The sequence below is a fragment of the Protopterus annectens genome, chromosome 6.part0 (assembly GCF_019279795.1).
Source record: "Protopterus annectens isolate FY-2018-M chromosome 6.part0, PAN1.0, whole genome shotgun sequence".
Lineage (NCBI taxonomy): Eukaryota > Metazoa > Chordata > Ceratodontiformes > Protopteridae > Protopterus > Protopterus annectens.
In genome coordinates this window covers 302,272,907-302,300,406 of record NC_056737.1, presented here as the reverse complement: position 1 = coordinate 302,300,406, position 27,500 = coordinate 302,272,907, and the positions used below count along the sequence as shown (strand labels likewise).

General features: G+C 34.9%; 1 protein-coding gene across 1 annotated transcript in view; it reads right to left on the bottom strand.

The window, feature by feature from the left end:
* The window catches only part of ISM2 (isthmin 2), an 832,179-nt gene extending 805,382 nt beyond the window's left edge, over nucleotides 1-26,797 (bottom strand). Inside the window, exon 1 of the mRNA XM_044074053.1 lies at nucleotides 26,361-26,797. Within this exon, the coding sequence (XP_043929988.1) occupies nucleotides 26,361-26,504 (144 nt within the window). The 5' untranslated portion in view covers nucleotides 26,505-26,797. The remainder of the gene's footprint in view (nucleotides 1-26,360) is intronic.
* Nucleotides 26,798-27,500: the final 703 nt, after the last annotated feature.

The window sequence follows — 27,500 nt, the reverse complement described above, 5'->3', positions numbered from 1 at the left end:
CCGCAGCACCACTACCGTACACAATCTTACATTTATATAAATGAAAATAAGCCATACTGACACACTCTCAGTTGCTAACATTATACATTACAAACCATGCTGACACAACTGCAGCTGCAAAGATAATACATCACTTATAAACCATCCAGTCATTGTCAGTTACACATTATATGGCTCATTCAAATCCTGCCTCTTAAAACGTCATTCCTGCTCTTTATATATTGTTCCCACAATTCTTTGTTTTCATGCTGTAAACTTTATTTTCTTCACCTAGCTGTATTTTGGTTACTTGCATGCATATGTGTCTCCTGCCTTCTGTATGTTACAGAGCAAACCCTTACAACACTTGTATTTACAATACTTCCTATGTTACCTTTTCATGGCCTGCTTTTCCCTCCTGGACCATAACCCACTGGTTGTCAGATCTGTTTTTATTTAATACACTCACTAACTTGCACATTATTCCCCAAATTATTTACTGGAATGTCTCCCTTCTTTCGGGAAGAGGTTAGCTTATTGGTAACCCAAATTAGTGAATGACTATTAAGGTTACAAGACCTTTTTTTTAGATCATACCGCGGTGGTGGTGCTGCGGTAGTGTTGTCGCCTCACAGTACGACGCTATCCAGTTCGAATCTCAGGTAGAGCGTCTTCTGCGTGGAGACATACGTGAATGGGCATACCATCTTTGAAGGTTGTGCATCAGGGCTGGTAACTTGGCACGTAAAAATCAACTACCAATAATTAGCAGACCGGAGTTCCGCTGTGGTGACCCCTAACCAGGAAAAGCCGAAAGACACAGCAACAACCCTGAAAGATCAGTGTGAGAAAGGGCCAAAGTTAAGATGCATTCCCAGATGAGAAAGCAGAGCCAATATTTAGAAGGTTTTAGTGTCTACCATAACTTCAGTCACTAATATTTTACAACAGCAGGGCTGGTGAGAAAGGAAGTCATTCCCAGAGATAAAGCAGACTATGTTAATGAGGACCCCTGTGATACCCTTCATGAATATCCATCCGCAGTTGACCCCAATGACTAGCAAAGGCAGGAATAAAACTCATAGGCCAGCTGTCTGGCTGCATGTAACAGAGTGTTGGTATAACTACCCAGCCTAGCTTTCAGTCCTAACTGTAACTCTTCATTAAAGACGGGGCATCTTATATGTTTAAGACTGTATCCCAGTTATACATCCCTTATGATTCATCAGACTACCTATAATAACCACATGATAGCTGCACACTGCTGTACAAGTCTTGTATCCCTTCTGAAAAAATGTTTTGCTCCTCTTCTACAGCAAATTCCCCCATAATTTGTGTTTCTGAATTATTTTCCCTTGTTCTTAATTTGTCATTGATTCTTCACTGTTTCTCAGTTTATATCATTTGCTTCATTTGAGAACTTTTACTAATCCCTTTCAGGACAGATGTTATCCAAAAATTTATATGCCCAGCTCACTTGAACAGCTCTTGGCAGAAAGAAACTTTGAAAATAAATGAGGCTTTTCCAGACTTGGAATAATCTACCTTTTTGGTTATTTTATCTTATGTGAAAATCTAGCAGAAAGCCTCTATTGATAATTTTTATGTATCTACATTTAGATGGGGCATCTGTAGTTTTACAATGACAGTGCAATCAGTTTTTGCCGCTCAGTATCAAAAATGCCTTTCATTTTTAGTTATATCTGAATCATCTCCATTTCCATGTCAAGGTTTCTCCCTCTCTGTTACACATTTGAAGTGAAGTGCTTCCCCATATTCAAGGCTTCACATTATAATCCTATCATGTTAGTTAAAATAGTCTTAGTTCATAGCCAGCTTTGTGTCATAGGTGACCAATACCATAACTATGACCCTGATCACAAATTTGGTTAACATCCTGGTGGCACAGATGACTAATGCCATGACTATGACAACAGATCCCAAGTTTGGTTAACAGCTCCATGGCACATATGACTAATACCATGACTATGACACAGATCCCAAGTTTGGTTAACAGCTCTGTGGCACAGATGAGTAAAGCTATGACTGTGACACAGATCCCAAGTTTGGGTAACAGCTCTGTTGCACAGATGACTAATGCCATGACTATGACACAAATCCCAAGTTTAGTTAACAGCTCTGTGGCACAGATGGCTAATGCCATGACTATGACACAGATCTCAAGTTTGGTTAACAGCTCTGTGGCACAGATAGCTAATGCCATGACTATGACACAGATCTCAAGTTTGGTTAACAGCTCTGTGGCACAGATGACTAATGCCATGACTATGACACAGATCCCACGTTTGGTTAACAGCTCTGTGGCACAGGTGACTAATACTATGACACAAATCCCAAGTTTGGTTAACAGCTTTGTGGCACATATAGCTAAAGCCATGACTATGACACAGATCCCACGTTTGGTTAACAGCTCTGTGGCACAGATGGCTAATGCCATGACTATGACACAGATCTCAAGTTTGGTTAACAGCTCTGTGGCACAGATGGCTAATGCCATGACTATGACACAAATCCCAAGTTTGGTTAACAGCTTTGTGACACAGATGGGTAATACCATGACTATGACACAGATCCCAAGTTTGGTTAACAGCTCTGTGGCACAGATGGCGAATGCCATGACTATGACACAGATCTCAAGTTTGGTTAACAGCTCTGTAGCACTGACAACCAATGCAATAACTATGATCTGGATGCCATATTTGTTTGGCGCTCTGTGGCACACATAATTCTATGAGTATGACCCTGATCCCACATTTGGTTAGCAACTAATGCTGTGGGATTTGGGTAGGGAGACTAGAGTAACAAGGCAGCACTTGTTCACCTCTCAGTTGGGAGGAAAGGGTTGGGTACATGTTTAGAGACTGGAACCCACTTATAATCTCTGTTGGAGAATAGGCTCAAGGAAGCTTATTTCTTTCAAGGGGGACAAGGCCAAATGAGGGAACATCACTCACTGAAACAGAAGACCCACACTTAGCACACTGCCACTGCATGCCAGTCCTTTGCTGCACAAAAGGGGTCTGCACTGGGGAACAGCAAAGCTTAAGAAGTCGACCTCAGTAAATGACAACACTGCTCCTGCAGTTGGACCATCTGTTAAGGGCCACAGTGGGCCCCTGGGAATGAATGGCCAATAGAGCAAGTAAGAAGAAAGACTAATAGTCATGATGAGCAGTGGAAAAAAACACATGGAAAAACAAAAGCTTTGCTTCAGTTTTGAAACTCGACACATTTCATTTGTTCCCGCATTGAATGGTGCCATACACCTTATGATTATGACCTGCTTTGGCTTTATTTGTCACACATTTGAAATAAATATACCTACTGTTTTATATACAAAGTCCATATGCATACACATTGTGTCACCAACTGTGCTGGCATATTGTCTGTGCTCTTCAGGATGATAGCTTACTCTTCACTTTCAGAATCACTCAAGTGTGCACCTGCTAACAGTCCTATAAAAGCAGGAAACACTACCAAATATATTGCAGGCCTTGTCTTTTTCCTGCAGATGTATCTCTTCATGCATGTACTTCTGCTGATATGAAAAACAACATCCCATTTTATGAATTATGGAAGACAGAATATATAAGCATGCAAAAACATTTATGTTAAGACACCCACAGTAATCTAACTGAAGGGGATATATAACCAAGACCCCAATAACATATTATTCTTTCTCCAAGAAACAATGAGGGGCTTGAACACCTTAAGATAAGAAAAAAACAGACATGATGTCAATATCACATCTCACCCAAATGATGGCAAAAGATAAGAATAATATTCTGCATATGACTATTAGCACTGAAACAGATCCCAAGTACACAGTATGATATTAAGAATTCATTTCTCCAATTCTCTGTACTCAGAACTAAGTGGAAAATATTCTGAACCTAAATTAAAAACAAAATCTAACAACACCTTGCTATTTACCAGTGTCTTTCTATTTTTCACATTCTAGTTGTATATTACATTTGAACTCTGTGACTATATCTCTCCAAAACGCCTTTGTCCTTATCGTTTTTTCTAAGGACAGCCCTTCATTTTACACATTGATTTTTATCCTTACAAAGAAGAAAATAATACCCTGTGTTATTTTTCAGAACACTTCTTCACTCAGCTGTGAGTTTGGAAATAATGTTCATTCTGGTTGTGACATCTTTGTCTTACACAGATACTCAAATGCATAGATTCGTTTTATGCTGTTCTGTACATATAAAGTGCCCAGAACACTAAAACACTGACTGTCCAGTGCTGATGACCGCCTTTATTTGACAAGATGTCACAGACTCCATACCTGGCCTAGTCTTTATCGAAAGTCCCAGCATACAGCCAGTAAAGTTTAAAAATACCTGCACTCCAGTTTTTATTTAATATATTTATCCCCCCACCCAATTATAATTTTTGGAACAGAAAGTGTTCCTCAAATATAATTTGAAAAACAATATCCAAAAAATATCCAGTACCTGACTCCTTGGGTTAAGCTTTTTGTTTTTTATCTGAATTTTGATAATTAAAAGCAGTTAGGTTAAAAATAAATAAATAAATAAACATTAAGCACTGTCACACAGTATTGTGCACATTGGGGGAGCTAGATTCATCAGTGCTGTTTTCAGGACAGTTTCATCTGCAAGTAATATAACAAAGCACAATCCAAGACGATGGCATGCAAAATAACCTTTTGTGAAACCCTTAAAACTACTTATTTCACTCCATAAGTCACATTTTTAAGTAAACATACTTTTGACCCATAAGCAAAATAAATGTAAACAAATTCCAAGAATAGAATGTGCAGAAATCCTTAAATCACACATGTTATCTTCCACAGAATATGGTATCAGATCCTTTTAGCATGTTCTTAAAAAGTAAAATATCAGGTTTTCTTATAAACTACTTTCTTTGCAAAATGCAAGGCTTCAAATGACACTCAGTCTGTATCAGCTATTAAACCTAATGTAAACCATTCCATAAAAACATGGCAATTTTGTTCAAAGTCCATGCCTGCTAAACTGTGCAACTGAAGCCAAAAGCATCAAAATGGAATTTCACTGAAAAGCAAAGATAAAAATTTTAAAAAGATTTTTCTGTGATGGCCAAAGCCTTCCACACCATGTGTACAAAAGGAAACCTCCTGCACCCCACTTACATATAACAGATTCCAAGGTTACCCTATCTATTCAAATAGCTTTTAATGACCCCAGAGAAATGCTGCATTGGTACTTTAGAACAGAATGCAATAATTCACCAATAATGGTATTACTTTAAAGGCAAAATTCGATATGGGCTTATCTATTAGATGACTGGTGCAGCAGTTAGCATTGTCATCTCACAGCAAGAGGCTCTCCAGTTTGATTCTCAGCTGGGGTGCCTTCTGTGTGAAGTCTGCATGACCTCCATGCATTCGTGTAGGTTTCCTTCCACATTCCAAAAGACATGCGTCTGGAGTGTTTCTCCCCAGGCCTCCGCTGAAAACGGGTTCTGTCCCAATTGGACATTCCCAGTAAACAAATGTTAAATAACTAAATACATAAAATAAAAATAAATAAATGACTGCAGTGTGACTCATTAAGTGGTAATTCTATGAAACCCACTTGTATCACATCTGTCAAAATCATCATTACCTGAAAGAAACACTGATTTAATTAACAGTGTGCTTTATAAGAGGGAGAAAGATTGCCCCACAGTGACTAAAGTTATGTCAACTACTCCCATCCACCCCCACAAAAAAACTCCAAGATCACTACAAGTCAAAAAAGGGTAAATTCCCTTTTATGCTAATTTCAGACTTTTTCAGTGATCTGCCTTTTCAAAACATCTGTTGCAATGAACCTGGATTTGAGAAATCATAGTTATAAACTTATGACTGTATTTTAAAATTATTACAGTTATCCTAATTGTATCTGTTTGTTATCACTGTCTGATTCTAGCTTTCTTATGTGCTACACTTCATCTTCTTCTACTTTCGGCTGCTCCCATTAGGGGTCGCCACAGTGGATCATCTGTTTCTATTTCTTCCTGTCCTCTGCATCCTGCTCCGTCACACCGACCACCTACATATCCTCTCTCAGCATATCCATAAACCTTATCTTAGGCCTTCCTCTTTCCAGTTACCTGGCAGCTTTATCCTTAGCATCTTTTTCCCAATATACTCTGCATCCGTCCTCAGCACATGTCCAAACCAATGTCATTTTGCCTCTCTGGCTTTGTCTCTAAACCTTTCAACCTGGGCTGGCCCTCAAATATACTTATTCCTAATCCTGTCCACCCTCATCACACCCAGTGCAAATCTTAACATCTTTAACTCTGCCACATCCAGCTCTGACTCCTGCCTTTTTGTCAGTGCCACTGTCTCCAGCTCATATAACATAGCTGGTCTCACTACCCTCTTGTTGACCTTCCCTTTCACTCTTACTGGTACTCGTCTGTCACAAATCACTCCTGACACTCTTCTCCACCCACTCCATCATGCCTGTACTGTCTTCCACACTCACCATTACTCTGAACTGTTGATCCCAAGTATTTAAGCTCATCCACCTTCGCCACCTCTACTCCTTGCATCCTCACCATTCCTCTATCCTCCCTTTCATTCACACAACATATTCTGTCTTAGTCCTGCTGACCTTCATTCCTCTTCTCTCTAGAGCATATCTCCACCTCTCCAGGGTCTTCTCCATCTGTTCCCTACTCTCACTACAGATCACAATGTCATCTGCAAACATCATAGTCCATGGGGACTCCTCTCTGATCTCATCTGTCAACCTGTTCATCACCATTACAAATAAGAAAGGGCTCAGAGCTTATCCTTGATGTAATCCCACCTCCACCTTAAATGCATCCGTCACTCCCACCGCAGACCTCACCGCTGTCACACTACCCTCGTACATATCCTGTACCACTCTTACATACTTCTCTGACACTCCCGACTTCCTCATACAGTACCACAACTCCTGTCTAGGTACCCTGTCATATGCTTTCTCTACGTCCACAAAGACACAATGCAATGCCTTCTGACCTTCTCTGTACTTCTCCATCAACAGTCTCAGAGCAAACATCATATCTGTAGTGCTCTTTCCTGGCATGAAACCATACTGCTGATCACTAATCATCACCTCCCTTCTTAACCTAGCTTCCACTACTCTTTCCCATAACTGCATGCTGTGACTAATCAGTTTAATCCCTCTGTAGTTACTACAGCTCTGTACATCACCATTATTCCTAAAAATCGGTACCAAAACACTTTCTCCATTCCTCAGGCATCCTCTCACTTTCCAAGATTTCATTAAACAATCTAGTTAAAAACTCCACTGCCATATCTCCTAAACACCTCCATGCTTCCACAGGTATGTCATCTGAACCAACAGCCTTTCCGTTCTTCATCCTCTTCATAGCTATCCTTACTTCCTCCTTGCTAATCCGTTGCACTTCATGATTCACTATCATCACATCATCCAACCTTCTCTCCCTCTCATTATCTTCATTCATCAGCCCTTCAAATTACTCTTTCTGTTTTCTTTTTTTTATGTGCTACACATCATAAGGTACACAAATGGAGAACAGAACTCAATGTGCATCTCACAAGTGATGATTAAAATGATAGTACAATACTTTTCAGCTTGTACTCATTTAAAATGCAGAAATTAAATACAGAATTCTCCAGTTAATTCTATATACTAAATTATTGTGAAGGATTGAAGTTATCAGAAATGGGTACCATTACGTCATTTTAACCCAGTATCTCTCACATCTCCTAGTATATATCATGCTTAGCAGAAGATGTGTTTTTTCCCATATAATTTACATTTACCGACATTAAACTACACGAGTCTTAAGTCAGTTGAAAAGTGTCATCCAGGTTTCTTGAAAAATGTAAGAAGACTGGAATTAATTTAACCAATGCCCTGTTTGCAAGCAATGGTACATTTAGTGACCAGTCATAGATAATCATTATTAAAAAAATGGATACATAAAGTCTTAGCAATGCCATACTATTGCATATTCCATGCAAAGACAATGACACAAGTCATTAGGTAAAATGTGAATGTTATAAATATACAACTGGTAAAGAAAAAGTGAAACTTGAACAATACAAAGATATTCTACTGAAAACCCTGATGAATGCAGAGAACTACATATGTCTCATATATCATTCCAGTGTTATTTGAACATGTGTAATGTTAAAAAATAATTCCAGTAAAACTAAAAAAAAAGTGAACTGTATTCCCTAATACACTTTAATGTATGCATTCCTCTTCAATTGGGTTCAAATCAAACTTTGGTATCTACTTTATGATATTTCAACCATTTATAAGTAATTGAGACAATAGGACTGTAAATAATGGAAAGCTGCTCCAATAAGTTTAGAATCATGTTTCTGTTTCACAGGAAGAGCTGAGTGTATTAGGCTGCAGTAACAGTTTAGACTTTTATTCTGTCTTCAGATGCTAAGCTAAAAAGTACCACAGTTTCATCTCCAGGTGTGGGAGAAAAAAAAAGAACCACTCCAACTTTTATTAAGCAAGGAACATGCATGCCCAAATTTAGACTTTGGGATCATCACAGGTGTAAGCAAGCAGGGTTAGACAACATTAGCATGCTAGATCTCCCCTACAATATTGATGATTCATGCTAAATGCACACACTTGTGATAAAATTGTGAATGGGTATTTATCTAAAATTAGTTTTATGCTAGGAGCACCCCTGCCCTACCTTAGTAATGGGTGCTAACCGTAATGCTGCCCCTTCCCCCAACCCTAACCCTACTCCTTAATGTCATTAAAACTTCCCTTAACACTGCCACTACACAAGACAGACTCAGACACACAGACATATACAAACAACATTACATCTTTCCCAAACCCGTACCCTAAAATATACAAACACACAACATCCATCCTTCACTCATTTCTAACCCTAACTCACATACACACATGATCCGACTTACCAGTCTGACCTACCTATATCAACATTCCAAATCATCAACATAGCAACCATTTAGCCATCCATACCATCAACTTTATATCACAGCCCTGCCTATGTTGGACAAACATACGTTCAGTAAAATGCAGGGGACCCATATATTATACTTACATACACACACATATGCATGTGTTTCTAAAATAGTCATGTGACATGGTTTTAGACTAGCACAAACAGCATTTCACATGGAAAAGTACTGCACATGAATATTTTCCTCACATCCCTGATCTTTCATGATTTCATTGACACTTTGGGATTCCAATCAGTCAGAAATAAAATACCACATATTGGAGTACATCCAATATTTGTGGTGCTTGAAATGCTCTTACATAATATGTCAAATTGTTAAAATCCTTACTGAAACATATCAGTTTGCAGTTTAGTTCTGGGTGAATAATGGTATCTAATATGTCCCAAGATGAAGGTCTCCAGCGGATGGGGTGGTCTTTCAAAGTGCAATACAGTATTTACTATCAAACATGTTTTACAAGAAAATAAGTTGGGAGTTATTATTTAAGGTTCTGGGACAAAACATGTAAATATGGAAAAACTTTCCTTATACAGCAACACTGAACTGTAAATGCATGGATGGAGGTCAGCAGCAATAGACAAAACTGGTGACACTGGTAGCACTGCTGAAAGGCAGCATCAGGTGTGATCAGCTTCTATTAGTAAAGTGTTTTACAGCACAGGGGATGGGTACAGCCTCCACTTTAGCAATGTCAAAGCAGTCTAAAAATGATCTCACTATATCACTGTAATGTACTTATCATAATGACTCATTTTTGTCAAATCGTTCTCCATTTCTAACCTTAATATTATATCTAAAAAATGGTTTAATGTATCTGTAATGGGCAATATTGATTAAAAGTTGCTTCAAAAATAAAAACATGAAAAACAAAAAAACTATATATTTAGCACCAGAAATCAGGACTAATATTAGTACATATTGAAATGTTGCTATTTTTATCAGACAAAAAAATTAATTGGTGGCCCATGGTTAAAATTATCAATAAATATTTAAATGGATCACAGGCTTTTTTCCCTTTTTATTGATGGCTTTAACAATAAAAGCCCAGTACATCTACTAGGAATCCAGGTGTAATGATCCCTAAAGAAAATGATTTGATTAATTAAATGATAAAATGGCAAATAACAATATGTAACTAATTCCCAACACTATACATAAACCTCTAAATTATCTCTTTAAACAGAGTAAAGAAACATACCACAATACAACTAATCAGAATCCAGTCAGTTCCTTAACATCATAAAAGCACAGATTAAACTGTACAGTCATGCCACTGAAACAATTAATCACCTATACATCAAATCTTGAGCTCCATAAAATAAATTAAAATAAGAAAATAAATAAAGAGACATTAGTCAGATACCTTAGAAGTCATACTGATTTTCTTTGCATACAATTTATTTATTTTTTTCATTTTTTATTGATTGGGTTAATCCCACTGGGCTAATGGCCTATTTTCAAGGGAGACCCAAGGTGGCATTTATACTACAAGGGTAAATTTGGCCAAGGCATCAAGGAACTTCCTCTACTCATAGCAAAGGGGACATGATAGAGAGTGGTGTGTCTTACTTCCTATTTCTGTTCCAGGTGCATAGGCAGCCTGGAGAAACAGGGAGAAGTACTGCAAGTGTTTACCAAAGAGAAAATAAAGTGTGAATGAGAAAGTACGTGTGGAATTTGTGGACCCTTTGCAAGAAAGGCAAGTAAGTGATACGTAGGCGGACAACTTGTGTGTATTGGAGGAGAAGGGAGAAACTGAGAAGAAGAATGAACTAAAGTTCATAGATGAAACAGTACCAGATTTGGAGGATTTATTTCAAAAAAGACTGTTCAATGGAGGAAGAGATACTCAACAGGAATGCATCATTACAACCCTTCAATCTGGAGAGTTGCAGGATGTTTATTTAAAAGAACTGATCAACCAGAGTGAACCAGAGAATGAGGTAGCATCATTGTGGGGTGAGATGATGAAAAAAATACAGGAAGAAGAGGCAACAGATGAATCATCAAGAAATAAAACATATGCACAGATAGAGAAAGAGGGAGGAAGAATCAAAGAGGCAAAGGAAGTGAAGAAAAAATGTGTTCTAATAGGAAGCAGTTAAAAAGAAAAGGATTGGACAGGTATGAAGTATGGGACTGTATAATTACATCATTGGGTATTTCACCCATTAATAAAGAAATATTCTGTGACATTTTTTGAGACAGGCCAGTTTATGCAGAATTTAAAAAAAAAATACGAGCCAAAAAAAAAAAAAAAAGAACTGTAATCCAATATACTGAATATGTGATAAAGTTGTTTCACAGAGAAACAAAAAAGAGAGTTATGGTTCAGTTTGGAAGAGAAATAGAAGGAAAAGATTTGAAATAAAATGTAATGACTTTATGCAAAGATATAATGGACACAACAAACATATATGATGAAAGAGGTTTATGGACTGGGGAATGGGAATGTGGGGTTATTCTAAAAATGAAAAATGATAATGTGATACATATTCCTAGTGTAATTAATGTGAATGGTAATAGAGAATTTGTGAGATATAGAGGACAGCCTAAAACATGTTTTTTTTTTTTTTTGTGGAAAAGATGATCACTTAATTAGTGAATGTGACAAACAAAAGTGGTAAAACAGGACATGAAGCAAAAAATGTGATTTGAAATATAAAAAATGTGGAAATACTGGACATACATGGCTAGACTGTGCAGATGTACAGATTGTAGAAAAAGAAAGTACACATGATTTAGTTCAAGACAAGAATATAGAAAAGGAACAAGAAAAACAGAGTAACACACAGATAAGGACAAAGACATAAAATAGATGCAAGAGAGGGGAAAAAGAAAGGGAAGAAGAGATACGTGTTATGAGTATGTGAACTGGCAAGTAGTGAGAGGAAAGAAAAATTCTACAGGGAATAGAGTGAAAGAAAGAAAGAATTTAAAAGTATAATTACTAAAGAAAATAAAAAAGGTAAAGGAGGAAAAAACACATTAATTTCATTTAAATGCTGAAGATTTTAGCTTATAATATAAATAGTATGAAGAATGTTAAAATAAGAATAGGTATATTAGAATGGTGTGCTTTAAGTGCTGCATATACAATTATATTAGAAGATACTAGAGTACTGAGAGAATAAGAAAGATCACAAACAGAAATGTTATGGGGTGCATCAATTATTTGGGACATGGGAAAAACATGTTTAGGAATATGTATATTATGTCAATAAAATATTAAAAACACAAGCTGTTACATTAGTTGAATTAGGATGAACTGCTATACTACTACTACTATTGGATGGCACAGTGGTGCAGCAGTAGCACTGTCGCCTCACAGTAAGAGTTTCTCCAGTTCAATTCTTGGCTGGGTTCCTTCTGTGAGGAGTCTGCATGTCCTCCCTGTATTCATGTGGGCTTCCTCCAGATGCTTTGGTTTCCTCCCACATTAGAAAGACATGTGTCTGGAGCATTTCTCCCCGGGCCTCTGCTGAAAATTGGCTTCATTCCAAGTCAGACTTTCCCAGTTAACAAATGTTAAATAAATAAATGAATGAATAACGGTAATAGACATAAGATGGAAAATAAATGTTTATAGAATTATTGCTATATATGCATATGTAACAAAGAAAGAAAGAGAGATAATATTAAAAAAAATCCTTAATTACATGTGTGTGAATATGGATATAATACTGGTAGAAAAATTTTAATTGCAATTTAAGAACAAATAAAAATAGTAGTGATGTTAAATGGTAAACAAAATAATGAAGAGTGGAAAAATTATACATATGGGATAATAAACATTGGATTTATAGAAGAAGTGAAATTAAAAAATGAAGTTGACTATTTTTTAATATTGGATAGTCTAAAAATCTTACAAAAAGGAGTTAATATGACAAGATTTTCAGATCATATAGCTATTTGGATAGAAGTACATGAGAAAGAGGGATGCATAAAATAGGTAAAGGGATTAAAAGATTGAATGAAAAAGAACTAAAACAAGATGATAGAAAGGAAATAAACTATGGAAAGATCATATTGGAATGAGAATATCCTATGTAAACTGGACAAGTTGGTGTTTAAGCTTTAAGGAAAAGTACAAAAAGTGTTTTTGGAATGTCAAGAGAATAAGAGAAAAAAGAGAAAATAAAGTATAAAACATTAAGTCAAGAAGTATTTAGATGATTAAAGGATAGGAAAGCTTTCTATGAAAAAGAAAAATATTAATCCTTTCTTGATTTATTTCATAGCTTTTTATATAAACAAATACATTGTTTATAAGGCACCTTATTTAACTAAATTAGTGAAAGAAAATATAAGAATAATAAGGGAATTAAAAAATAATGAAGGAAATAAAGTTACAACACAAGAAGAAAATGTGAGATAATCAAAAATATACAGTACAATCTTTTAAGGGTTCAAAAATATTTATTTTTATTTTTTATTTATTTATTTATTTAACATTTGTAAACTGGGAAAGTCTGACTTAGAACAAAGCCAATTTTCGGCAAAGACCCGGGGAGAAATGCTCCAGACACATCTTTGTAATTCAAATATGAATAAATAAATTAAGTAAAGAAGACAATGAGAACTAGGAGAAAAAATGTGAAAGAGTTAAATGAAATATTAAAAGATATTAATATGAATACAGCTACAGGAATATATGCATAATGAGATGGAAAACTGGCAAAAAATGTTATTTGTAGAAGTATTAAATGAATGGTTACAAACAGGAATGACAGACAAAGAAATATGTATAGGAATTTTAAAGTTTATATGTAAAAAAGGAGAAAATTATAATATAAAATCTAGAGACTAAAAGTATTGAACAATACAGACTGTAAAATATTTAGAATAATAATATCTATTCTATTTGTTAACCTTTTAGCTAAGTTACTTGATCAAACAATTTTTGGTAGAAAGGGAAAAGGAAGTCAAGATTTATTATGGTTAATAAAATAAGTAATAGATGATATTACAAATAAAAGGGTAGAAGCTAAAATTGATAGGGGATTTAAGCAAGGCATTTGATAAAATACAAAATGAAGCTGTATGTGGTATTCTAGAGGCATATAATACAGGTAAGAAGACAGCATAAGTAATTAAGTCAGCAAATGAAATAAATAATGTAAAATAAATGTTAATGGATGGTTAAGTGAAGAAATTAAGCTAGAATGTGGAATAAGACCAGGATGTCCAGCAAGCAGTATTATTTTTTTAGTTATGAATGTAATCATAAATAAGATCAATAAAATTACAAGTTTTATGAAAGAAGATATTAAAGAATACCAAAACAAAATTTTATTATGGAAATTAAAAGTGAATATGATTAAAAAAACAGAAAAGAATGATAGTCTAACATTATGAAGGAATATTATGTTACTGATTCTTGGGAACATCTAGAAATAGAAAAAAAGAAGGCAATAACAATGAGATATAAATGGCATAAGAAAATACATATGAATGTAAGGCTTTCTTATGGAGATTATCAATAAATGAACTACCTGTTAAGGGTAATATGTCTTTTAAAAGAAAACAAGAAATAATATGTATTAATTGTGGAGAATTTGAAACAACAGGACATATGTTTTTGAAATGTTTGAGGGCGAATAAATTATGGGAAGATATATGTAAAAATAAAATGCTGAAAGGTTTTATAAAGGTTGAATAAACATGGACATGATTAAATATGACTACTATGGTGCTAAAAAGCAAGATGACATGAAGAAAATTGACAGAATAATATTTTACATTTTATGGGCATTGTGGACTGAGAGACTAAATGAAATTAAGTTTAATGGAAATGAATATTAGCAGAAATCCTAAAGAAAATACATTTTTAGTTATGGAAAAAAGAGTGAAGGGGACTGTTTATTAACAAAATTTAAGCTGAATTGTACAAAGTTCAAATAACTGTAAATAATGTAAATATGTACATAATAAGTATTGTATATAATGTCAATCAATAAAAAAACTACTTGTCATTGTTATGAGTGGGACCCATTTTGCAGGAGCACTTCCTGTTCCCGTTCCAGGTGCAGAGATGGCTTGGAGAAAAAGGGAGGCAGATGAACAGAGAAGGAGATGGAGTGGTGAGAAAAATGGAAGAGAAAGTGAATATTGAAACTGGAGAATGTGTGCAAGGTTCTGAGGAGATGTTTCAGAGAAATATTTTTGATGGAGATGAGTCAGTAAATGATGGATGTATAATTACAACCTCCAGCTGGGAGGGTTGCAGGATGATTTTCTTAAAGAAATGGTGATGCAGAATGAGCCAGATAATGAAGATGTTTCCTAGGGGGACATTATGGAGAAAATACAAAAGGAGGCTACAGAAACAATCCTGAAGAATTGTGGCAAGATCGAAAAGAAAACATATGTAGAGAAAGTAAAAGAAGGCAAAAGAAGAGTAGTAAAAAAAGGCAGAAAAAAATAAAAAAACAGAAGTGTAAAGAAATGGAAAGGTATGAAGTGAATGACAATTTAATAGCTCCTTTGGGTATAAAAGCACAATTATGAGTATGTATTCTTATTAACAAATATATATTTTGTGACACTATATTTGAGACTGTTTTTTTCCAATGGAAAATTTTCTTGGAGAATATGAAAAAAGAAAGACTGTAACCCTTGGAATCTTTATGTGATAAAAGCATTTAACACGGAAACAAAAAGGAAAATTCATGAATAATTTCAAACAGAGGCAGAAAGACTTTGAAATGACATTTGAAAACTTTATGTAAAGAAGTGCTAGACATTGAAAAAGTTATGACAGAAGGGTTTATGGATTGGTGGCTAAGATTGTAAAATTGTGTTAAAAATAGGAAGAGGAAAAATGTTACATATACCAAGTGTGATAAATATGGGAGGGGAATAGGGTTATCATAAAATACTGGGGACAACCCAAAACATGTTTTTTTTGTGTGTGGAAAAACATCTGATAAGTAACTGTGACAAAAGAAAATGTTACATTTGGAGGGAATGGGACATGATGCAAAAAAGTGTGAATTGGAATGTTATAAAAGTAACAAAATCGGACATGTATGAGTGGATTGCACAATGAAAATAAGAGTAAGTTAAAAGAAAGAGGGGAAAATGAGCAAAGAAGACATTTTAGTAGTTTACTATTAAAATCTGGAATGGCGCTTACATGAAAATGGGAAGGTTGAATGCATGTTCTCCAGTTCCCGTAATGCTGATCTGGAAATGTCAGATCCACAGTAGCAAATGATAGTGTACATTCACTAATGTGAGACTGACATTCTGATAGATCGCACCACAGTGGGGATCAGGAAATGTACCCTCTCCTGATAGTAGTGCAATCTTGGAGTTGGAATATATAATTTGCAGGGGGTGTGGAGGACACAGGCCCACACATGGAGGGTTCAGGGGGGCTTGCCCCCCTGCAAAACAGTAAAAATCAGTGATGTAAAAATTAAAAGTTTTAGGAGACATTAAACAGAATAACCTGGGTGTCTGTCACCACCTCCTGCTATTTTGTTTAACTTCGAATGCAGACATTGGAGAAAGGATGTTCAAAATTATAGGCAGGTAGACCATATGGTGCAACATTATGTTTTGTCTTTTTTACTACAATTCATTTTGACTTTCAACATTTCAACAGTAAACCAATTTAGTAGTAGTATAAACAGGAGAAAATTAGATGAGAAAAAAATAATAAAGAGGACATAGAAGAAGGTTCTAAAATAAGTGATGAAGACAAATTTGGGAAGTAGTAAAAGAAAAAAAGAATTATATTAGTAAAAGGTAAAAGACAGAAAAATATAATTTAAAGGTATAAGTATAAAAGAAAGGAAATAGGCAAAAAAGAATATATACAGCAAATTATTGAGGGTTGGTATAATGGTTAAGGTGTTTCATTCACAGACACAAGGTACATTATTTGAGTCTCACCTTTCAGAGGGAAATTGACTAGGTTTAGAATGGCATATTGTGAAAGCTAGCCCAGTAATTGGCTATGGACTTATGAAACTATGAATTTAAGGAAAAAGGAAAATAAAAATTTTAGAGTACTTTCTATAACTGTGAATAGTATTAAGAATACAACAACAGGAATAGGGATTTTGGAGTGGGGTAATACATGTGGTGCAGATTTAACTATATTAGAAAGCACGAGATTTTTACCAACTGAAGAAAGATTACAAACAGAGAAACTATGAGGAGGAAATTTATTCTGGAATTTGGAAATGACAGATGTTCTGGAATAGTTGCATTCTGTAAAAATACAGTAAAGCTATTAGAAATAAACTTTAGCAAAAATGGGAAGATTAACCATTGTAGATTTAAAATGAAAAGAATAAGTGTATAGAATTATAACATTATATGCTTATACTAACTGCAAAGAAAGGGAAAGCTTATTTCATCAGATTTTAGACTATGCAGTAATAAATATAATATTATAATAACATGAAACTAACTGTGATTTAAGAGGCAAGCATAAAAGAAAGGGAATGATATAAGAAAAATGTTAGAAGTTATAAGATGTGGTAAGTTAAAACTTTCAGACAAAAATTCATGGACTTACAAAAGGGGTATGTATAGAACATATATAGAACTAAAATAGATTATTTTATATTATCAGAATATAGGGGTAGTTGAAACAGGACTTTGGATCATCTTGCAATATGGCTGGGGATAAAGTAAAACAAGGAATATATAAAAATGGGCAAAGGAATAAAAGGGATAAAGAAGAACTCGTGAAATGAATAAGAAAAGATATTAGTAATACAGTTATCAAAACATCATATTACTGTGAAAACGTTTGATAAACATTGGTCTGAATGGTGGATAATAATTTAAAAAGAAATATAAAAAATGTTTTCTACAATGGCAACATGATGTGAAAAAAGTAGAGAAAGAAAAATATAAAAACATATAATGAAGGATTGGAAGATTTAGAACATAATGATAGAAAGTGTTTTGCTAAAGAAAAACAATTATATGAAACAAATCAACAACAAATACAAAAATTGTTATATAAGAAAATATATTTTACAAGAAAAAGAGAAGTATTATGTTACTTAAGCAGATTAGTAAAGGAATATGGTAGTGTAGTGAGAGAAATAAAAAAGTAAAAGAAAAACTAGAAAGAATTCAAGAAACAGTTATGAATAGTGTAGTACAATATGTACAAGAAATGTTTTAAAAAATGAAGGTAGCAAAAAAAAAACATGGAAAGTAAAAATGAGCTAGATAAAGTATTAAGCAAACATATATTTGGCTGTAGGACTGTGTGGAATAAGGTATGAAATGTATAAAGATTCTGAATAAATGATTAAATGAGAGTTGTATGTATAAAGAATTATGTAATGGAATACGTAAATTCATATGGAAGAAGGAAGACAGAATGCAATTAAAAATGAAGTTGGATAGTACTGAATAGTAATGATTATAATATCTGTATGAAAATAAAACAAAAGAGATTTGAAACTAAAATGAAAAATGTTATTGAAGATAGTATACATAGCTTAAAGGGGAAGGGTTGTCAAGAATTATTAATGATAGAGAAATTGCAGATGATATTATGAATAGAAAAGAAGTGAAATATTGATAGGAAACTTTAATAAGGTATTTGATACAACTTTAAATGAAATGTTACTGGGTAATAATGAAAAAATATAATATAGGTGAAAGTTAGGAAATTATGTATGTAGCCTATAGTAATAATAAAGTAAAAATACTTGTAAATGGCTGGTTATGCCAAGAGGTACATATGAAGACTGGTGTAAGACAAGGATGCCCAGTGAAATGCATATTCTTTGCATTAGTTATGAATGTGATAATATATGAAATAAATTACAAAATGAAGGAGGCAGAGTATATGATACCTGAAGGGTTGAGAATTCCAGTTCTGTTAAAATATACAGATGACATTATAATAATTACAAAAATGGATAAAAGAAGTAATAATTTGCACAAATGAAAATCTAGAGGTGATTGGGGTGGCTTTAAATAGAGAGATAAGTAAAGGTTTAAGTGATATAGTAAAGACAGAGGTATATATTTTACAATGAATGGAATTAATGTGCTAGGTATAACATTTGGGAATAAAAATGTAAGTATAATTATTCAATGGGAGAAACAATACAAGAAATAAAACTTGCCTTTTCTGGAGAACATAAACATTATCATTCAGAAAAAAAATATTTTATACATTTAGTACTGATGGGAAAATAGCACATTTAGCAAGTGTATTTATGTTACCAACAGTATTTGAAAAGGAATTATTGCAAACATTTTTTTTCATTTATGTGGGGGTTCTAAAAACCCAGTAAAAAGAGAAGTTTTGCATACAAATAAAGAGGAAGGGAGTTTAGGGTTTATTAACCCAGTGGTATCTGCTGCTTCATTACATGTGTATAAAGTGCTAAAGTGGATAAATGAAAAAGATGAGAGATTAGTAGTAAAACTGTATAAATATTAAGTATGATAAATTTTAGGATATGGTAAACAAAGTATAAAAGAGAAAGACTGTATAAATGGAAAAATAAAATGCTACAAAGAAAAAATAGTTTTGTGGTAAATAAAAATTGATGATATATAAAAAGATAGAAACATATGGTGTAAGTATGTAATGATAAAATATTACTAATGTAAAACCATAGGAAAATCTAACAGATAAAAATGTTAAAGCCATAAAACTAGGAATCAAATGGTGTAATCAGAAAATAAAATGTCAAGATTTTTTTGAGGAGACTGGTAACAGATAAACTGCCAGTAGAAGAAAATATGCCATTTCTCAAGAAGATACCAAGGAACATGTGTTTTTGAAATGTAAAAGAAATAAAAGTGTTAAGGGAAAACTATGTAAAAAAGATTTTTTTTCGAAAAATAAAATAAAAAAGTGGATAAAATAAAATGGATATGAAGAATATGTTTACATTCTCAAGAAGATACCAAGGAACATGCATTTTTGAAATGTAAAAGAAATAAAAGTGTTATGGGAAAACTATGTAAAAAAGATTTTTTTTTCAAAAAATAAAATAAAAAAGTGGATAAAATAAAATGGATATGATTAAATATTGATATAAGAATAGAAGTAAAGAATATATTAAAAGAATAGATGAAAGTTATTTTATATTATATGGGATGAAAAAGTAAATGAAATTATGTGTAATGGTAAATGGAATTTAGCAAAAATATTAAGTAAAATCATATGGTGGTTATAGAAAAAAGGAGTGGGGGTCTTAAAGGGATGAACATTTAGCATGGTTGTAAAGGAACTTATGAATATGTGTAAATAGATGTGTATATTTATATATGTAAATATGTTGTAAATAAGTTCTTTTGTATATAAATAAAGGACTCCTACTCTTTTCAATAGGTGCCATGGATCTTTTATATCCACATGAGCTACCACCAATTCAATCAGATGGGCCTTGACTTAATGTCTCATCTGAAGGACAGCACACTCAGGAGTGCAACTCCCTACTTACACTGCAATCTATCTGGTGTGGGAATAGAACCCACTGCCTTCTGACCAAAGGTGGATGCGCTACCTGTTGCACCACTGCCACTGATCATGTATTGCTAGGCCTACAAATGCGTAAAAAGCACCATTTTAGTAGAAAGGATAATGAGTAACATCTTTACCAAAATATTAGTACAAAACTAAATGAAAACAAAATAACACTTTACTAGACTTTAGCATGGCTTTTTTTATTTAGGATCAAGTCTGAAAAAATAGGATTAATTCAAGAAACTGCTAGCTAGACAAAAAGTTTAAGAGCAAACACAGATTTTCCCACCGTTGTCACCTCACAGCAAGAGGTTCTTCGGTTCGATTCTTGGATGGAGTGCCTTTTGTGCAGAGTCTGTATGTCCTCCCCATGGTCGGTTGAACTTCAAAGACATGCAAGTAGGTGTGTGTGTGCGCCTTCTGTGAATGTTGGGCTATCAGGCTGGCAACTCAGCACTGTAAAAAACTCCATTGCCAATCATGAGTGGTGGCGAAACCTAACCGGGATAAGCCGATAGATAACAACAGATTTTTCCCACCCAGTGACAAATTCACTTCAGAGAATAAATAATACTGTGACTTCTGAGACATAAAATACTGATACCCCGTTACTCAAAGCCATACAACAATTATGTGCAACCAGATCATTCATTATCTGCTATAATGTTTTTTCATTTTTTAATATTCCATATTATTACAAATAATGACTAGCAGTGCAACATTCCTTAATTTTTACTACGAATAATGTAATTTTATACAGCCTTGTAACCATTCGACTCTGATGATTACCATAAGGTTTCCATGCTAGTTCCACAGTTTTTGCAGAGTTCATCATTTATTAGAGATGATACTAGGCATTGCTAATTAATTGGATAGTTTCATTGTTGCCATTAAGAAGGTATAAAAGCTCACACCATTAAAGAAACAAACCACTTACTATCTGATAATGATAAAGACGACTACGTAAACAAAACAGCAGACAGTCTTTAGGAAATGACACTTAATCAGCTCAAACTCCAGATGTACACTTTCAGAAGAAGTGGACATGTTCACCAGGATGCACTTGGTCACATTTTGATTTAAAATGCACTACTGTCATGATAACTTCTACTTGTTATTCATAGATAAATGTCTGTAGAACCACACATGGTTTACACATTCCATTTCTGACTTATGCAAACTCTTCTAAAATCTATGAAGATTTAGGATGCAAATTCTCAATCTTAGCAAATCAGCATATCTATTTTTTATTCACTGATGGTGTGGTCTAATAATATAAAGTATATGTAATACATGCTGGCTCAGTAGTTATGTTTCTGCCTCATAGATCCACTGTTTGAAATTCATTCCTAACTCCTGGTTAACTGACATAGTGCAGTTTGCACAATGTGTATGTTTATATATATATATATATATATATATATATATATATATATATATACACACACACACACACACGCACGCATGCACGCACGCACGCATGCACGCACACACACACACACACATATGCATGTGTATTTTTATTGGATAGTTTGCTTTCATGCCTTCTCCCACAGCAACATGCTGCATGGCTGATTACTCAAAATTATCCACAGTACATGTATCCTTGCATTTGGGTTCCTAACCAAAACAAGGGAAGACTCAGGTTTAATGAACACTGGTTTTACATATAACCAGCTTTTGGTCTAGTGTGAGTAACAGTCAGTTCTGTTTATGTAAAAATGGGCAGTGATCTAGTTTGGATGACAATTCTCACTGTTAATAACCGTATTAAAAAGAACAAAAAATCCCCAGCACATCTGGTAGTAATCCCTAATAGGAAATGTTCAAAAACTGGAACAAGTTCCAATCAGGAAGTACTCTGTGCTAGTAAAACTACAAGGTAACAAGCCTCCTGATAAGAAATCACAATCTAGCTCTCACATGGGTTTACAAAAAAAATTAACAAGTGGCCCAGTTTAACTGTAATGGTGTGTGCATACTTATAGGTGTGCAGAAAAGAAAAATAAATTATCTCTTCTGGTTTCAAACCTTTAATGTAATTTTACTTAATACAAGTAATTGAAAAAGCACCCAGTAAGCTGGGGCTGTTCTATTTTTTGTTCTACACATATTCAAATGTATCCTACAGTCCTGCGTACATCATAAATGTTTAAAAAGGAAATGTCTGCAAGTTCCAGTTCAACAGTTCTTCCTACTGAAAACTATGCAAAAGAAGGAACATGCAGGGTCAGTGCCTCCCTCTGGTGGACACTGGGACAATGTACAAAAAAAGTGCAAAATTTCTATTTTTTTTTTTTTAATTTGGTTAACTCTGTTAGCAAATGTATAAACAAAGTCGTCTACTGCATGAACGAGCAAAGCTTTCCCTTACCCAGTTCCCTGATTCAGGACTGACAGCCTTTATTTTACATGTTACATAATAAATGAAAAAAGCACATCAACTAAAAGATCAAGTGAATGGGAACATAAAGAGGATGGTTAAATCTGTTCTGTGCTGCAATACTGAAGAAAATTTCCTTCCAGAACTTGGAAATAGGACTTAAAGGGCAGATACTATTTTATAAATTTGCACTTCTGAACTAATATGGTGGAGAAAATACGTTGTCAATAATTGTCAAACAATTCACTGATGTTTATACTTGATTAAGGCTATCATCCTATGTAAAGTCCCACGGTGAGCTGTGTTACTGAGAAGAGATTTGTTCATTTCATGCATTAAGAAATAATGAAAAATCATAAAATATGTGCTTTATTGACAGCACTTTTTTCTTAAAAATCACAATAATATGAACTTCACAGTACAATAAAATATGATGCAGTACATATATATTTACTTTCAATAGTATAACGTGCATATGCAGAAAGATACTACAACGCTCTGTATTTTTACTAATTACAACAGTGCATGGCATAGAAGTAGACAGATTTTTCTGACACATGATTAGCAACTACAGATATGGTCTCATTATCTTATCTGGCAATAATTTCCAGAGAAGATATGATGCAAGTCTAATAATTCATGATTGTGTTGCAAAATACTGCAAGTGGAAATCAACTGTTTGTAAACGATAACAGCCTTTCCCTACCTTCATATGCAAGAAATAAACCCAAGCTGTAAAGGGAGCGATTTTAAGGCTGAAGGTTGAACTGAGATGAGAAAAATATTTCTTTTCAATTGTCTGAAGTACAGCACAGAATTTCCTATTACCACTGTGAAATCTGGAGCAGATTCACTAGAACTTTCTCCTTTCTATAGACCTTAACATGCACATCTGTGTACCACAAATCTAATATCACAGTGATGGTTGTAAGCTACATGTATTACTGATCTCTTTAAAGAAAAACAAGTCCTAAGATAACTACACAGATTACAGCTATGCAAAGAGTCTAACACTACACAGCAAATTAAGAAATGTCAGATCCTGATCCTAATTATCATTATCTCTTAATAACAATTACAAACGCAAAAAGTTTTTTTTCTTATTAAAAGATTAATGAAAGACTGTGTGCACTAATAAAGTAAAAGGGAGATACACATAAGATTTCCTGGCATTGTCCCAAGAAGGTTAAGACTAAGTGAGTGACCAAGTACTTTGATAGGTACTGAGGGGAACAGATGGTTAACAACAGAACATGAAAATTAGGACATTTTTCAGTGAAGCTACCTCTGAGTCAGCTGGTATGACCCTGACTATGCCACAGATGACCAGGGTACCATTAGCAACCTGGGCAGTGAAGCGGTCAGCCAGGGAATGATACAAGCGCATGGCAGATGCCAACTCAGACTTACAGGGGGAAGGAGAAAATTAAAGTACAACCACAGGGGAAGGCCCAGTATTGAGCTTCAAAGTGTAGAGTTACAGGGGCGTGAGCCTGAGCAAAGACTGCAAGCACACTACTGTAAGTGTGCCAAAGCACATGCTCACAACAACCCCCAGTAGCTGGACATTACAATGCACTTTGTAGGTGTTTCAAAGTCACACTAGTTGGACATTACATTATAGTTAACTGACAATGTCTGGAAATGTCATGAGCATTAAGAACCTCCTAATCATATGCAGCATAATAACTACTTTCTCCAGTTCTCATCTCATGCCCCTCTCTCTCTCCTCTGGCATTGCCTTATGTCAAGAGCAAGGACAAATGAATGGGCCATTTAAGGGCACAGCTTGCGATTCACAGAGCCTAAAAATAATGATATTAAAAATATATTATCCCTTACCATCAAGAATACTTAGTTCGCCACCCCCCTCTGAAAAAACTAACAGAGCCCAGATGGGCAGAACCTTTTAGCACAGGACGTATATGGGAATGGGATGGGAGACCCAAGACTCGATAACAGCGGAAAGATTGCTTTGAGATGACTGAATCGTCTTCTTGAAGTGATTGTTAAATTTAAAACAGTGGTGCAGTTAAAGAACATACATAATAGAAGCAAATCATATCTAATGGTTTACAGTAAGAATCAATAAAACAAGGAATTTGCAATTCAGGAAACATACAATAAAACTAAATCAGCTCTAATGGGATAGAGAAAGTAAAATTCTTATTGAAAGAAAATTCATATTATTTACAATGTGGCGAAAAAAAGCACATTAGGCAGTCTAAGTGGTACTTACTAGTTGTTAAAATTCTAAGTTTCTATCTGGTGTGTTCAGAAAATGCTTTTGGTGAGGATTTACCTGGTTTTCTAATGTAGAGTAGAAACATATATTTAAAATGAAATTTACTGGAGTTTCTGAGTGTGCTACAGTATATTTTAAATCCCACTCCCTCTTGCCCCTGAAATAGCAGAATGTAACTTGATTTCAGGTTTTTGTTCACAGTGAGTCTAGCGTGTGGAAAGAAAGATGTAAGATAAGAACATTATCAGCTGCAGATGCCCAGATCCCTACCAATTTATTTTACTGAGTAATATGATACTGCATACACAGAAAACAAAAAGTAAACCCATTGTAACCCCTCTGAAGGCAAACACATCTGTACACACACACACACACACACACACACACACACACACACACACACACACACAAACACATGAAAGAGGGATATTGCTATGTGTGTGTATGTATAAGTACTTCATATAATATGAGATAGAGGAAATACATCAATCTTATGTTTTGCAGCTCCCTTTCATAAACACAAAATCTTCATAATGCAGACAATAAGATAAAATGTTTTCACAGAAGTAATTTGCCAGTGTCCCTCTTTCCATCCCTCTAATAATTTAACAACAGTAGTTTGCATTTTTTATGGGAACAGTTCAAAAACCTACAAAACAAATGCTTCTCTGTGGCACAGATAGGGTTACCACCTGTCCCACTTTGCGAGGGACAGTCCCTCTTTGGGTAGTTGTGTCCTACAAAAAAATTGAAAAAATGGCAAATGTCCTGAGATTTCAGGACAAAAATATTTCCTATATTTTATGTAATAGTTGCATAAAACAGTTATTCTGTATCTGAAACACCTAAATGTTATAAGAAACAGAATAAGCAACTAAAATGCTATAAGAATAAGCTTTTATTTAGGCAAAAAAGTGAAGTTCTGTCCTTTGGACTGGCCGTGGGTATGTTTCACCCTGCAAAATCTGACGTTTGTACCAAAAATGTCCCACTTTGGGCATTTGAAAAGGTGGCAACCCTAGGCACAGAAGTGCATCAAGAAGCGCAATCCAAAGTACCTAATATCTTATCTGATAATTAATCTTCAATAAGCCGCTAATAGTCTCTAAACCTTTCATATGGATACAGTGAACAAAAAAAAACAGAAAATACAATCCAGGCTGTATTGAACCTGCATTTATTTTTCAGTGCAACACTCTGATATGCAAGATAAACTGCATTCCTAGTTTTTTTCTTTCATTTTTACTTTCTGGCTTACCTGTTGCAGTTGAGCCCTTTGCTGTTTTGGGACCTGGCTAAGGTGAGTGTTCTTTCCTGCCGGCATCCCTTTAACCAGAGTAAGTAAAACTGTCCAAATTAAGAGACAGGTGAAGAGCAGCAGATTTCTCTGGACCGAATGCATCCTTATTACACTGTTTTCAGCGGTTCAAAAGAGAAATAATCCTACACTGTTAATGGATGGTTCCACGTCTGTGATGCTCACTCTGCGAAGAGTAAAACCTCAGCCTAAACCTTCTTTCTCTTGCAAAGGTCCACCACACCAGAGCTTACGGGGCTACACGACTTGCTAAAAAGTGAAGTTAGACCTCCTAGTCTTTGCTGGGCTGGGCAAAAGATCGTGAAAGCAAGTTCCAATTTTCTGACTTAGAAACTACAGAGAAGGCAGCTCGATGCACTGCTGACTCCAGGACAAGGATATAGTTACTGGATTGAGCTGGGATGCAGAAGTGCCCTATGCAGATTAGGGTAAATAGATGGGTGCAAGATCAGGCGATGAGAGGACTAGGGAATTGGCAGCTGGATGGAAAGCTAAGAGGGTGTGTGCGTTTTATAAGAGCAGCAGCTGATTGCAACGCTGCCCACCGGAGGGAAGACGGGATGTGCGGTACTCTGGCTGCAATCTGGTCTGTAAACCTGGTTGGACAGCTTCCTGCCCGGGAACTTCTTACATTCTAACTATAACTGTGCCAGGACCCCAGCGTCCATAAGGTGTACGTCTCTGATCTGTCTCTGTAGGGATTTCCCAGCTTCAGCTAGCATCCTACTCCATCGTTGGGGGTGAGGGCAACCCCATTCCCAGATAATGTATTTATCTACTTCAAAGAAGGTAAGTCTATTTGGAGAAAAAAGTTTCTTGTCCATTTGAATCAATTGCCTTATCTTCTAGGGATCCGCCACTCATATGAATCATTGTAATGTATAAAAAAGGTAAACTATATTTATTTTTACGCGTTAAATCAACTGCATTTTGGTCAACACCCGCTAAAACTGAACCTTTAAGGGCGCTCCAGGAATAAATTACCTGCATAAATGACTGTCTAAGGCAATGCAGGTGAATCAAATAGGACTCCAGGATGAAGCATTTAACATATAGTCCACAGTAATGCAATCTTAACCC